Source organism: Nicotiana tomentosiformis, chromosome 5 (genome assembly GCF_000390325.3).
Source record: "Nicotiana tomentosiformis chromosome 5, ASM39032v3, whole genome shotgun sequence".
NCBI lineage: Eukaryota > Viridiplantae > Streptophyta > Magnoliopsida > Solanales > Solanaceae > Nicotiana > Nicotiana tomentosiformis.
The window spans coordinates 14980576-14996405 of record NC_090816.1 but is presented as its reverse complement, the minus strand read 5'-3'; the positions used below and the strand labels follow the sequence as shown (position 1 = coordinate 14996405).

At 34.5% G+C, this 15830-nt stretch overlaps 1 protein-coding gene across 1 annotated transcript; it reads left to right on the top strand.

Annotated features, from left to right (window-relative positions):
* The first annotated feature begins 3992 nt into the window (after positions 1-3992).
* Positions 3993-8814, top strand: LOC104114366 (BTB/POZ domain-containing protein DOT3). The gene is made up of 6 exons (XM_009624794.3): positions 3993-4141; positions 4251-4320; positions 5108-6003; positions 6715-6982; positions 7270-7398; positions 8145-8814. The coding sequence occupies exons 1-6, from the start codon at positions 3993-3995 to the stop codon at positions 8511-8513; spliced, it is 1881 nt and encodes a 626-aa protein (XP_009623089.1). The 3' UTR covers positions 8514-8814.
* Positions 8815-15830: the final 7016 nt, after the last annotated feature.

Genomic DNA, 15830 nt, shown 5'->3' with positions numbered 1-15830 from the left:
TCTTCTAAAATTTTGACCTTAAAAAATATCCCCTCATGTGCCAGTTTTCAATGAGAAAATAACACTATATAATCGTTGTAAAAATAATAGTCGAAAAATATATAAAATTTATATATTTTATATATATATATATATATATATATATATATATATATATATATATATATATATATATATATATATATATATATATATATATGCCTATAATATGCCTAGAAGTGATCCTGACAGTTCTATTTTTTTCAAATTTTAACTTTTCTTTTTGAAAACATCAATCGAATTTTTTAAATGAATATATATATATATACAAAAAATTATACAAATTTTATATATTTTTTCGTCTATTATTTTTACAGCGGCTATACTGTGTCATTTTCTCATTGAAAACTTACACAAAAGGAGATTTTTTTAAGGTCAAAATTTAAGAAGACGTTATCTAAAAATGAGGAATTAAAGTGATAATTTGCGTTATCTAATAAAAGGAGAAGAAACGTTTTGTTTCAGAGCAGAAGATTTGCTTCATGAATCAGAGTTGGGTAACACCGTTAATTTTTGAATATATTGTGTCAGTGAGACTAAAGATGCTCCACTTTAGCATACTTAAGGGACTAAATATGCTCGGGGTTATATTTGAGAAACCAAAATAAACCTACCATCAAAGATAAGGGACAATATTGGTCAAAAACTCAAAAAATATCATACAATAAATTAACTAATCAATTGCACAAAGAACGTTCAAAATTATACATATGTTCTAGATTCACAAATAAATTTAGAACTATTATATATATATATCGGGACTAAAAAATCAGCTTATGGTTCTGATACCAATATTGTACACATTAATCTAAACACATTAGATTTAGCGCGTAAATCGTAAAATGAGAACTTGCTTATTCTTGTAGCGGAAGGAACAGACGAATCGCAACTGAAATTACTTGTCGACGGTGGTTGTCACAGTGTATTGGAGCAACCCCTATTCCACAGTCTAAAACCTAGTCTGACATTAAGAGAAGACTAGGCATAGGAAAATAGTGCAGAACATCAATTTTATTGTACACAAAGTATACTTATATAGAAAATACCAAGGTTAACTAATAATCATGTTGAGCCTTAAAGCACCTTGTACCCAAAATTTCCTACAATTGCAATATGTTATTCCTTAGCCTCCGTACACTTAGCTGGGGATTGACCTGCTTAAGTTTAGATCCAAATTGCCAAGGCAAGTCTAACAAATCATTCTCTCTTTGTTTTCCCTTGCTGCAAGAGTCTTTTTAATCTTCAATCTCTCTTCTGTTAGTTTATCAGTCAGGATCATATCTTTCTCTTTAAAGATTTTGAATCTTTTTTTGCGATACAGATTTTTTGGGTTGTGCAATGCGTTATGGAATTGGTAAAAATTTTTTACAAAATATGACGTTTCTACGGTTTATTATGTGACCGCAGAACTTTAAGTTTTCGCGTTTGTCAAGTGAATAAGGGTTGATCGAGCTTATGTGCTTGTCAGGTTTTTCATTATGTGCTTTTCATTGTACCTCGTGAAGTGAGACAGCTCAAATCTCATAATCATATTGTCCACATTTTCATTGATTGTGCAACTTTCTCGAAACCAATTGTTCCAATTTTATTAATTGTTCCACAAAATACTCATCCTTGCTTTGCTTAATCGACAGCCACGAATCAAGAATTCAAGAAAACTAATAAGAGACCATGTCGTAAATAGACTTGTATTATCTTGAATTAAACAACAGCAAACAACAACTCAGTGATTTTTACAAGTGAGGTCTGTGGAGGGCAGTGTGTACACAGACCTTACCCTTACTTCGAAGGAGTAGACAGTCTATTTCTGAAAGACTCTCGGCTCAAGAAGATGGAAAGAGACAGTAAAGCAGTAATAACAAAGAAGACCAGAAAGATAATACCAACAACGTAATAATCATAAAATAGAAAGAAAAGTAATAACAATAAGCAGTAACAATGTCACAATACCACAGACACAATGGAGTGTATTATCTTGAATTAAACATTGGGATAAATAAACTAATACCAGGAGAGCTCTTGCTCCCTTCATCTCAAATTATATATCGTGCTTCTCTTTTACATGACCTTTAAGAAATATTAATTAGGAGGAGTTTTAAGTTACTTTACTCTTATTTATGTCTTAAGATATGATTTCTCTTCATTGAATATTTGCTCTATTTATGTGATATCTCCATTTTCAAGAATAATTAATATTAAGGATAAAATAGGAAAAATATAATTAGTTTTATCTTGAACCTCTAAAATAATAAATAATTTGAGATAATTACTTTTAAAAATCCGATAGATAATTTGACAATGTGGGAGTAAAATTTACTTGACAGATCTTCAGTGCCAAGAACATTGAAAACTGAGGCCCACTAAATAAGGTAATCTCTAACACATTCACACATTAGGTCTTGTCATAGTCCCAGATAATACAATATCGGATTTTACCTTTTGGGCCAATACAGAGAAACACATGCATTTATAGAAGAATTACTTCAAATAGCAGTTCATTCATCCGCTGAATCTTAAAATAATCGGTAAAGATATAATATAGGCATATTTTATATATTATATGTGTATAATTGTGTATAATCAATGTATATGACTAGAAAAAATAAACAATAAATATAGCCGGCAAAGATCCTTTTTCTATAACCGCAGTTTTCGGACCAGTTTGTGTGCGCCTTGATTATTTTATCAGGTACATCTACCTTCCTCCAATATAAATATTACGTAACTCTGTCCACCGACGCTTAAACAAATAGGAAGAATTCGCCTATTACATTTGTCCCACGATTTTCATCCCATTTAATTGATCGATAGGCCAGGAAAAAACCATGCATTTGGCTGGCCATGACGTAAAATGAGAAGGCAAAAGTACCTCTCTTTCTGCAATTATTGTTCTAAAACAATTTGTGTTTCGTTATAGCCACAAAATGATCACTTGGTCAAATCAATATTTACGTGGTATTATTTGAATTAGACTTGTCACAAGACAATATTCCTTCTGGTCCTCCAGATATTACTGAATTGTCTCTAACTAAGAACCAGCAACTCTATGACCCTATACATTAATGGAATTTAAGAAGCCACCCACCAAACTCCTTCATTGTAATTCTTCTTCTAGCCACAAACTCAATTCTCACATTTACTCCTAACTGTCCTTCCTAGCATAAGTTTATCCGATGTCTAAAATTAATAGGCTAAGAATGAGTGTGATTTTATTAAATGTAATAAAAAAGGCAATCGGGTGTACGAAACATCCCACGTTCACGCGGGAAAGGACCTCATTTCAAATGGTGTGATGTAGGTAATCTACCACTAAGTTGCTCGGACACGGGTGCGGATCTAGAAGTCAGGTCCTTCAAGATATAAATTCTCAAATTCGGAGATACGGATCCTAGTACGGATATGGGTGCAGGGATCCGGCTAAAAATAATTTTAAAAAAAAAAATAAAAAAAAATCTAAATTAAGAGAAGTTTCGTGGAATACTTACATATACCCTAGTTTTGCTTTTGATTTTGAAAATCAAATTGTATCTCGTCTCGAATTTTCTATCTGTCGTGGTCAAAGTATCCAAAATTATTTGATTAGATCTGATACAGATCCCATATCCACACCCATACTAGTATCATGTCGACATAGGTGCGGCACCTAAACTGCCGTGTCGCAGCAACTTAATTAGGTCTACCCTGATACATGCACCAGTGACTGATTCCAGAGCTCGAACTCGTGACCTTCACATGGAAAAAACTTTACCATTGTTCCGAAGGTCCTCTTCATCTTAATAAATGTATACATTATAATATTTTCTTTTTTTGCATATTTATATATAGTTCGAGCAGAAAGCAATAGGTTCAGTTGACTCACAAAACGATCTCACTTCTGCCTCCTAGAATCCTCATATTCCATCTTATAATCTTTCACTTCCTTTTATGACTTAGTATGCAGTAAAAGGCAAGTCATGAAAGTGCAGAAATTGATTCAACCTGATCGGCTGGAGAACACTGGAGATGAATCTGATGGCACTCGCCAATTTCATGATCAACGTATAGTTGTCCCGACTATCCTCAATGCAATAGCTGATGGCTTTGAGAAGAAAGAACAATCATGGTAATAAAACTCTAATATCATAAGCAAATTGCAGATTAATTTGATTCCATTGTTTCCTCATTTATACCTTAAATATTTAGAACTATATATGAACTGCTTTTATATGCAGGTTTGCCACTTCTCAACTTCCAAGTGATTTATCAATTCGAGTTGAAGACATCACCTTCTATGTTCACAAGGTAAGTAAAGAAAAGTAGGATATTCTACACAAACTAATACAAGAACTATTTATCTAAATTTCTATGCAAGAAAATACAGAATAGTAAAGCCTCTTTCTTTTTCTTATTCAAACAATCACTCATTTTTCTTTTGCTATTGGAATCCTCCTCCTTTCTGTTTCTAGTTATGTACCTCTCTTTGCTTCTTTCTGATACTCTCTTAGCTGTTACTAAAGCAATTAACAATGAAACTTAGTGTTGTAAATAAATTCATTCTTTGTACAGTTAAAGAACTCAAAATTGAATTAAATTTTTTGGCTGAAGTTATTAATGTTCTCATTATTGTATAATAAATGTAGAAACTAGTAGATTTAATTTAATTGCAATTTTATGTTAATAAATACCAAATTCATTTATGCTACTGCACATAGTTTTTGTACTTCCAGCATGTTTTGGTTCCTGTTTTTCACTTAAAACCCATGAGCCTTATTGCTTTTTTTGCGCTTTCAAAAACGCTGCTACACAGTCAAATTTAGAGTATGTGACCCTCCTTCCGTCCAAATTTATGTAATACTCTTTCCTTTTTAGTTAGTTTCAAAAGAATGATACCTTTTTATATTTAGTAACACTTTCATATTAAATTTTCCTTTTTACCCTTAATGAGATAATTTCTAACCCTTAATGAGATAATTTCTAGCCAAACAAATTTCTATGGTTCGTTTTATATCACAAGTTTTACAAGTCTTCCTTTATTACATAGCTTCATTGACCATTAATTGGAAGTTAATTCAAGTTTATTTACTCACAGTATCCGCTGGTTGCAAGATGTGCTTACCTAAGAGAAATCGAATTTCAGCCTCAAAATTCACACTTAGGTTATGACCTCAAGCTCGAAAAATTTCCAGGCGGATCAGAAAATTTCGAGATCATTCTGAAATTCTGTTACGGTCTGCCAATAACCTTAAACCCTGAAAATGTAGCAGCATTAAGATGTGCATCGGAATTCCTAGAAATGACAGAAGCAATGGAAGAAGGAAACCTGATTTCAAAAACAGAAGCTTTCTTCACATTTGTAGTCCTTTCGTCGTGGAACGATTCCATCACTGTCCTTAAATCATGCGAAACGCTATCTCCTTGGGCAGAAAACCTACAGATTGTTAGAAGATGTTGTGACTCAATTTCTTGGAAAATCTTCAGAAAAAACTCAACACAGGAAATAACGAACGAAGAAACCTGGTGGTTCGATGATATTGCCACTCTCCGTATTAACTTCTTCTTGAGAATTATTACAGCAATAAGAGTAAAAGGAATCAAACCTGAAATCATTGGTTCATGTATCATGCATTATGGGGAGAAATGGTTGCCAAACATGAATAGTGAAACGAAAGGAACGGATAATAAATATGGTAGTAGAAGAAACGACTCGCAATGGAGTATTACAAGTGGGAGAATGCAAGAAACAAGCATTGGACAGAATAATAAGGAACAAAGAACAATAATAGAAAGCTTGATTAGTATACTACCTCCTCAAAAGGAAGCTATATCTTGCAAGTTTCTTTTACGGCTGTTAAAGATGGCGATACTGTATGCTGCATCACCAGCTCTAATTTCAGAGCTTGAGAAAAGAATCGGCATGGCGCTTGAAAACGCCAGTCCGAATGACCTTTTGATCCCTACTTATGCAGTAAGTGAACAAACAATAATGTGAGTTTCTATCACCTCTGAAGTTTCAACTTTCAATTTTCATCTAAATGCAAAATATACACTGATTATGTATATAATATATACATATATTATAAGTATATTTATGTATATTATATGTATATTTACAAGCCCGGTGCACTAAGCTTCCGCTATGCTGAGGCGGATTTAGAGGGGCGGAAGGAGGTTCACCCGAACCCCCTTCGTCGAAAAATTACATTGTATATATAAGGTAAAATCTATTTTTTACCTCTATATATTATATTTTGAATCCCCCTGACACAGCCAAAAACATAACTTAGTGGTCAAGAGGGTTCAAAACTTTTGTGAGGTCATTGGTTCAATTTCCACTAGCTACAATCTTTGTTAATGTTTTAAATTTTTTCTTTTTTTGAACCCCCTTACCGGAAATCCTGCCTCCGCCACTGTCGCTATGCGCGGTGCCCGGAGAAGGGTCGGACCACAAGGGTCTATTGTACGCAGCCATGCCCTGCATTTCTGCAAGAGGCTGTTTCCACGGCTCGAACCCGTGACCTCATGATCATATGACAACAATTTTACGAGTTACGGCAAGACTCCCCTTCATGTATATTTATACTTAATATACAAAACATATACATTTGCTGGCTATTATTTTTTTAGGGCGGTCCAAAAATGTAACTATCCCGCAAAGAAATGACGCCTGCTCAGTCTTAACCATTTCCTTTAATACAGTTCAACTGAAGAACAGACTATCTACAATATAGATGTGGTGCAAAGGATATTGGATTATTTCTTGCTATATGAACATCAAAAACTGCAGCAACAAGAACCGAAGTCGACAACAGTGAATATCAGTAAACTGGTTGACAGCTACCTAGCAGAAATTGCAAGAGATCACAATGTATCAATCACAAAGTTCCAAGTCTTAGCTGAATCTCTGCCTCGACACGTTCGGACTTGTCATGATGGCCTCTACAGAGCCATTGATACATACCTTAAGGTTATTTTAATTTCTGTAATCAAAAACATAGACGAGGAGGGAGCCTTGGCGTAACTGGTAAAGTTGTTGCCATGTGACCAGGAGGTCACGGGTTCGAGCCGTGGAAACAGTCTCTTGCATAAAATGTAGGGTAAGGCTGCGTACAATAGACCCTTGTGGTCCGGCCCTTCCCCGGACCCCGCGCATAGCGGGAGCTTAGTGCACCGGGCTGCCCTTTGTAATCAAAAACATGTGGCACTTGATTTCTACAATCAAAGAATACAATGCAGCTTTAATATCTTCTACAGACTCATCCTTCACTATCAGAACATGATCGCCGAAGGCTATGCAAGATCATGGACAGCGAAAAATTGTCACTTGATGCATGTATGCATGCAGCTCAAAATGAAAGATTGCCTCTGAGAATTGTTATCCAGGTAAAATGCAGTTGAAATTTCATCCTATAGAAATGTATCCAGTACTGTAATTCTAGCAAGCAATATGTTGGCCTCAAACTAAGTTAGATTACACTTCAGTTTCCAATTTAGTATCGAGTATATATGAAGATGCTAAAAAGGTTAAAATATATTAGGCAAGTTGCTAGATTAGCTTTCATTCAAATTCGCAAAATTGGATGAGAAATCAATGGATATAATAGAGCTAAACCAATCCTAGAAATGTAATCAAAAGTCACAAACATCTTATAAATGATCTGAATACTCATGCCCTTTGTACATTGTCATACTAAATTGATACACATCACACAAATTGTTATTATCTTAATTTTCGTGTCACAAACATCCCTATAGCCAAGGAGTGTACATGTTGAAGTAAAAGGTTTTTATTGAAATTACACTAAAAACTACGAAGGGGAGTCTTAGCGTGACTGGTAAAGTTGTTGTTATGGTCTAGGTCACGGGTTCGAGCCGTGGAAACAGTCTCTCCCAAAAATGTACAATAGACCCTCGTGAGAGTTTAGTGCACCGGACGGCCCTTTTTATACTAAAAACTACAGAAAGATCAATGAAAGCATTCAAGAAACCTAGCATGAATTCTAAAACCATGAAAAAAGAGGTTCCGGTCCGTCACCTAAGCTTGTGAATGAACGTAGAAGAATAAATACTACCACCTAAAACCTTATACACAGCTGATACACTTCTGAATTTGTAAGAGAATATTGCAGGTTTTGCTATCAGAGCAAGTGAAGATGAGGGCTGCAGTACAAGGGAAAGATATAATAACAAGTGATGATAATAACCCAGACAAGGAAAATAATTGGTTATCTACAAAGAAGGAGGTCAAGTCCCTTAAAGAAGAACTTGAAACATTGAAGATACAAATGACAGATCTTCAGAGGGACTACACTGGACTGCAACAAGAATATGAAAAGGCAAACAACAAGCCTAGAATTCCATGGACATCTGGATGGAGGAAGATGAAAAAGTCTTCTCTTTTCAATAGAAAAATGGTCGAGGAAGAATCTCAAGAAGGCGAAAATAGAGTTAAACCAGGTCGCAGAACAAACATCAATCGAAGGCAGTCCATATCTTAAGTCCCACAATTATAGTTCTTATGTATCTGGTAGGTAAGAACACCCCTTGGAGTAGGCTGCCTACATACCCCTAGGTGTGGCCGTTCCCGTACCTTGCGTAAGTGCATAGGATACTTCGTGCATCGAGCTGTTTTTTTTTTTTTAATGTATCCTACAGATGAACTGATAAAATTACCCAGTTTTATGTATACAAAAGGCTAGTATGGCATAGACGGAAATTGGATAGAGCTTGTAATCAATCCTGCTTGTAAAAAATGTGTAATCTTGGTTATCTATAGTGATTGTGAATTGGTCTTTTCAATAGTATGTTTTACCATTACATACTAGAGTACCATCATTTCTATTTTCAAAATAATGTACTAGACTCCCTCTTTTCTTGTAAAGTATAGTTTTCAATCATCACAATTGCAGTATAAATCGAATCAATCAATGTGGATGCTACATGAGACCGTCGGAATCATCCATTGTTAGGATTGAAAATTCGGGAGGTGCAAAATATAATCATGTTATAATGATAATAACAAAGATAATACAAGTTGATAATGACGGTAATTAAAGAATATAAAGAAGGCACCAATTTAACGTGGTTCGGTCAGTATGACCTACGTCCACAAGCGAAGAAGAACAATTTCGCTATAGTAGCAAGAGTACAAAAGAGAGTACAAAATTAGAGTAAATACACTAATCAACCCAAAATATCCCAAGAGAATATCCTCACAAGATCACTCCAAAAAAGGGTTCACACAAGTATTTTCCGACACTCAACTCTCTTATAAAATACTATCAATTACTAAAAGAGGAGAATAAACAAGAAATGAAGAACTCAAATCTTGTTGGTGTGTTTGGAATGAGCTAGAATCAACTCAATTTATAGCCAAAGGAATTGGAGTTGCTTGGTGTACAATTGGAATACAAGGCCTAGAATGAAAAGACATAATATGTCTAACAAGGTCACTAAGGAAAGGCCATGAAGAAGCCAACAAGGCTAATAATCATTGGCCAAAAGTAGGCCACATATATTACAAATCTCCACCTTGGACTAGTTTTGATTGATGTAGTAAACTTGCTTCACCTTCTCCGAAAAAGCACCTATGGGCAAAATCATTCTTCATAAATGCCAATCAAGTTCAGGCAAAGCTTGAACTTGGACACTGGAAGAGGTTTTGTGAACATGTCAACAGGATTGTCTCTAGTGCTGATCTTCTGAACAACGACTTTTCCTTCAGCAATGGTTTCTCGGATGAAATGATATTTATATCGATGTGCTTCATCCTCTCATGATATATCTGATCTTTAGTCAAGTGAATGACACTTTAACTATCACAGAAAATTATAATACCATCTTGGTGTGAACTGAGTTCAGCAAATAGACCCTTCAACCATAAGGCTTCTTTGATCACCTTAGTCACTGCCATATATTCTTCTTCGGTAGTAGATAAAGCTACTACATGTTGTAATGTAGCTTTTCAACTGATAGCGCAATCACCAATATAAAATACATAGCATGTCAGTGATCTTCTTTTGTCAAGATCACCTGCATAATCTGAGTCTACAAAACCAATCAAAGTGTTAGTATTTCTCTCAAACTCTAAACATGTGTTTGAAGTACCTCGCAAGTATCTGAGAATCTATTTCACATCCTGCCAATGTGCTTTACTAGGGCAAGCCATATATCGGCTTGCCACGCTCACTACTTGTGAAATATCTGGACATGTATAAACTATTACATACATAATACTGCCGACTGCACTGAAATAAGGAACTTGTTCCATGTACCTCTCTTCTTCCTCTGATTGCGGGGACTGAGCAGCTGATAATTTAAAATGAGCAGCAAGAGGGGTACTAACTGGTTTAGCATCTTTCATGCCGAACCTCTCCAAGACTTTCTCCAAGTACTTCTTCTGGGTCAGGAATAGCCTATTGGCTTTTCGATCTCTTTTGATCTCCATGCCGAGGATTTTCTTAGCTGCTCCCAAATCTTTCATCTCAAATTCTCTTTTCAGCTGACCTTTCAAATTGTGAATTTCTGTTAAATCCTTAGCAACAATGAGCATGCCATCAACACAAATGTAATAAGTACACAAATGAACCATCAGTTAACTTCAGGAAGTAAACGCAACTATCATACATGCTCCTCAAATAACCATGACCCAACATAAAGGAACCAAACCTTTTGTACCATTGTCTTGGAGATTGCTTTAATCCGTACAAGGATTTCTTCAACAAGCAAACATGATCTTCTTTTCCTTCAATTTCAAATCTTTCGGGTTGATGCATGTATATTTGTTCCTCAAGTTCGCCATGTAAGAAAGTTGTCTTAACATCAAGTTGTTCTAATTCCAAAACATACATGGCAACTAAGGCAAGCAAGACACGAATAGAGATATGTTTAACAACAGGTGAAAAAATATCATTAAAATCAACTCCTTGTACCTGACTATAGCCCTTTGCAACTAATCTTGCCTTATACCTCGCATATTCAACCCCTGAAATGCCATCCTTTTTCTTGAAGACCCATTTGTAACCAACAATTCTTTTTCCTAATGGCGGCTTCACAAGAGACCAAGTACCATTCTTGCGGAGAGATTCAGTTTCTTTATTCATTGCAATCAACAACTTGGCTGAGTCAGCACTAGAAACTACTTCTGAATATTTTGATGGCTCTCCAATTTCTTTAGTTTCCTGTGCAACTGAAAAAGCAAATGCAACATAATCTTCAAACCTTAATGGTTGTTTACTTTCTCTTCTTGGTCTATGTTTGGCTATAAAATACTCCTCTTCTTCTGGTTCAACTTCAGGAGTCTCAACTTTAGGAATTTCAGATTCTGGCTCAACTTGAGGAGTTTTAACTGTATTTTTCCCCAAAGTTGATGAGCTTGGCTCAGAAGGAATGCCAATTTCAACCTCCACCTGCTTCTGTGTACTCTTCCCTTTATCTGTATTACAAGAACTAGAAGACTTTTTTCTGGAATGTAACATAGAGAATTTATCAAAGGTTACATCTCTGCTAGTTATAAATTTTTGGTGCCGTAGGATCAGGATACCATAGTTGGCATCCTTTCACCACAGATGCATACCCAAGAAAAATACACTTTTTATCCCTTTGCTCTAATTTTTTATCATTTACATGCATGTATGCCCAACCAAATATTTTTAAATCAGAATAATTAGAAGGAGTACCTGACCACATTTCCTCTGGAGTCTTAAAGTTCAAAGGTGCAGAAGGAGTATGGTTGACAATATAATAAGCTGTAGAGATAGCTTCTATCCAAAAGGCGTTTGTCAACCCAGCATTTGAAATCATACAACGAGCCCTTTCCAAAAGAGTTCTATTCATCCTTTCTGCCACACCATTTTGCTGAGGTGTCATTCTCACTGTACGGTGTCGAAGAATTCCTTCATTCTTACAAAATTCGTTGAATTTATCATTACAAAATTCCAAGCCATTATCTGTTCTAAGCCGCTTAACATGTTTTCCTATTTGCTTCTCTATCAAAACTTTCCATTGTTTGAAAGTTAAGAAAACATCACTTTTATTTTTTAGGAAACAAACCCAAACTTTCCTTGAATAATCATCAGTGAAAGTTAACATATACCTGGCACCACCTTTTGACGGGGTACGTGAAGGGCCCCAAAGATCTGAATGAATATAATCTAAAGTATCTTTTGTTCTATGAATTGCTGGAGATTTGAAGCTGACTCTTTTCTGCTTTCCGAACAGACAGTGTTCATAGAACTCTATATTTTCAGTACTTTGGCCACACAAGAGACCTCTTTTGCTGAGGATGGAAAGATCTTTTTCACTCATATGCCCCAATCACATATGCCACATTTTGGTGATGTTAGAATCTAATTTATTTGATGTTGAAACTGCAGCAGCATATGTAACAGTAGATCCCACTATAGTATACAACGTACCAGATCTGCGTGCTTTCATGATCACAAGAGCACCATGAGAAACTTTTAAAACTCCACCTTCACCTGTGCATATACACCCAAGAGATTCTAGAGTGCCCAAAGAGATGAGATTTTTTTTAAGTCAGGAACATATTTAACATCGGTGAGAGTTCTCACCATACCATCATGCATTTTGATTCGGACTGTACCTTTACCAATAATATTGCAGGCAGCATTGTTGCCCATCAAGGCAACTCCATCTTCAACAGATTCATATGTGGTAAATAAATCCCGATTGGGACACATATGATAAGAACAACCCGAATCTAAAATTCACTCATTGTTAGATTTGAAACTATTATTATTTGCTAAAAAAAATTAGTTCCCTCAGTCTCATCAGCAGCTACACTTGCTTCGGCAGTATCAGTATTTTTGTGCTCATTTTTCTTTTCTGTATATTTTTCTTTATTTTTCAATTTAAAGCATTCAGAAATAATGTGACATTTATTATGACAATATTTGCACATGATATTTTTGTATCTGGATTTTGACCTTGATTTAGGTCTCTCACTACTTGAATCTTTTTTATCGGATCTACCTCTTATGAATAAGCCATCCCCTTGGTTCCCACTAGTTTCCCCAGTAATATATCTATCTATTTGTTCTTTTGATTTCAAAATAGATTTGATATCTTTATAAGAGATATTATCCTTTCCATAAAGTATAATATCTCTTATGTGTTTAAGATATTGGGGTAAGAAAACAAGCAATAACACAGCTTGATCCTCATCTTTGATTTCGGCATCTATGTTACTTAAATCCATAAGAAGAGAATCAAAAGTATCAAGATATGTAAGTATAGAGGTACCTTCAGCAATACGAAAAATGTGGAGTTTTTGCTTTAGTAAAGCCTGTTTTCTACTGTTTTTTTTTCTTCTTTTCATAAATAGGGTTTTCAGCTTTTTCCATATGTCTTTGGCTGTACTTTCTGCTGCAACTTCACGCAAAACCTCATTTGAGAGATTTAAAATAATACATGCTTTTGCCTTTTTGTCTATGACGGCAAACTCCTCATCCGTCATTTTATCCGGCTTCTTCTCCTTTCCTTGCAGTGCCAAATCTAAGCTATCCTGAATTAGGATAACTTCCATCTTTGATTGTCACATTTCAAAGTTTACACTTCGGTCAAATTTCTCAACATAAGACTTTGTTAGAGTCATTTTGGCTATATAAACTAACCCGATTAGATCTGGCTTTGATACCAATTTGTTAGGATCGGGAACCCGGGTAGTGCGAAATTTAGCCAAATAATTTTATAATGATAATAATAAAGATAATGCAAGTTGATAATGACGGTAATTAAAAAAATATAAAGAAGGCACCAATTTAACATGGTTCGGTCAGTATGACCTACGTCCACAAGCGGAGAAGAGCAATTTTACTATAGTAGCAAGAGTACAAAAGAAGGTACATGATTAGAGTAAATACTCTAATCAACACAAAATATCCCAAGAGAATATCCTCACAAGATCACTCCAAAGAAGGATTCACACAAGTATTTTCCGACACTCAACTCTCTTACAAAATACTCTCAATTACTAAAAGAGGAGAAAAAACAAGAAATGAAGAACTCATATCTTGTTGGTGTGTTTGGAGTGAGCTAGAATCAGCTCAATTTATAGCCAAAGGAATTGGAGTTTCTTGGTGTACAATTGGCCAACAAGGCCTAGAATGAGAGCACATAATATGTCCAACAAGGTCACCAAGGAAAGGCCATGAAGAAGCCAACAATGCTAATAATCATTGGCCAAAAGTAGGCCATATATATTACATCCATCCTAGCACTACTCTTATCCAAAGGCGCTTAACTTCAAATAGTTGATATGATTCATTGCATTAGTGCTGGTATCGTCAAGACTACTATTTTATTTGCTATGAATATATTCTAATTCCTAATTTACCAGTTTGGAATAGGTTATGCTTTGCAGTCATAATTCCATTTAATTTTGATAAAATTCTTCTTGCTCAAGATGAGGAATGTCATGAACTCTCTCATATCATTCCTAGCTTCAACATTATAGAGAAAATGCTAATCCTTGATAAATCTTGCATAAATAACATTTCTCATTTTGCACATATCATAGTAGTAGTACTACTACATTTAGAGCCATTAACTTAATACAATTTCAACTACCATACAGACCATTCATCTATCTATATTTATATTATATTAAAAGCATGAACTTCCTAACTTAAAAATTAAATTACTTAAATACCCTTCTGAATAATATAATTATCATTTTTAATTTTAAAAAATTGTCGTGCAAAACACCCCAAACCGAATGGATGTGACCTTTGATATTTATTAACTGGTTCGATATTAATCCTTTGCCTAAAAGTTGCTTGGTTGTAAATTAAACCATTCTCCGTAAAGAAATGTACGTTTATGTCAACCTCAAACGTAAAAAGAATTTGAAGAGAAAAAAAAATGTTGTACATTACTTGTCTGTCTCATATCGTAAGTTTGCTTTTCATGTTCTCAGATTCCTACCCGATCGTATATTTTCACTATTTAATTAATTTGGAACTATATATTTGTAGTACACATTTTATGAAACCTTTAAAAAATCAAAATTTCCTTAGGCAAATATTATTTTTGCGTTTAATTTTATTGCATAGCAATTTTTTTGGTTCTGGGAGTTTTATTTGCTCGCATTATGTTAGTTATTTTTAATATTTTTTCCATTTCAATATATGTGAAGGTATTTAACGGGGTATTGATTTTAAATTAAAAAAAATATTTTTGATACTTACGGTCTAATATAAACTATAGGAATTTTTGTGGCTTGTAAATTGATCATTTCACTAAGGGTAATAGAAAGTTTAAAGTTAAATCGTTGTTGAATATAAAAAGATTTCATTTCTTGAGACTAACTAAAAATAAGAGTATCACATAAATTCGGATGGAGAGAATACTTTTGATTATTTTTCTATCGTGGACCTTTAAAATATTAAATTTCTTTTAACAACGATTTTCTTGTTGGGAACTTGACTTCACAATTATTTGATTTTTATAACTTAACAAATCATTTGTCTGCGTTGTAGCCTAATTTTAGTTATTTGTATGAGGTTTCATATCTTTTACAGTATATTTTTATCTCAACCTTTTGCAGTTATTAATAGATTCTATAGATCAGTAAATATTTGTGTTTGGGTTATTTTGTTAGCCTTAATTTTTTTACTTGATGTGATTTCGAACCTTTGCTGATTGTTTATGCCACGAAAAGTTAAGGTTGGCGTCTTTTTCAAATATGTTATCTATTAAAAGGTTCACCCTTATTCTCACTCTTGTTGCTATCGGTATTTTGAATTCCGCACCACTTGTGATTGTAATACATCAAATTAGGGGTGTACAAACAA

Bases quoted from the DNA above. Each gene is read 5' to 3' on its own strand.
- LOC104114366 (XM_009624794.3), top strand. From the start codon at position 3,993: ATGAAAGTGCAGAAATTGATTCAACCTGATCGGCTGGAGAACACTGGA. The intron at 4,142-4,250 runs GTAATAAAACTC...TTTTATATGCAG, and splicing joins GAGAAGAAAGAACAATCATG to GTTTGCCACTTCTCAACTTC. The intron at 7,399-8,144 runs GTAAAATGCAGT...AGAATATTGCAG, and splicing joins CTCTGAGAATTGTTATCCAG to GTTTTGCTATCAGAGCAAGT.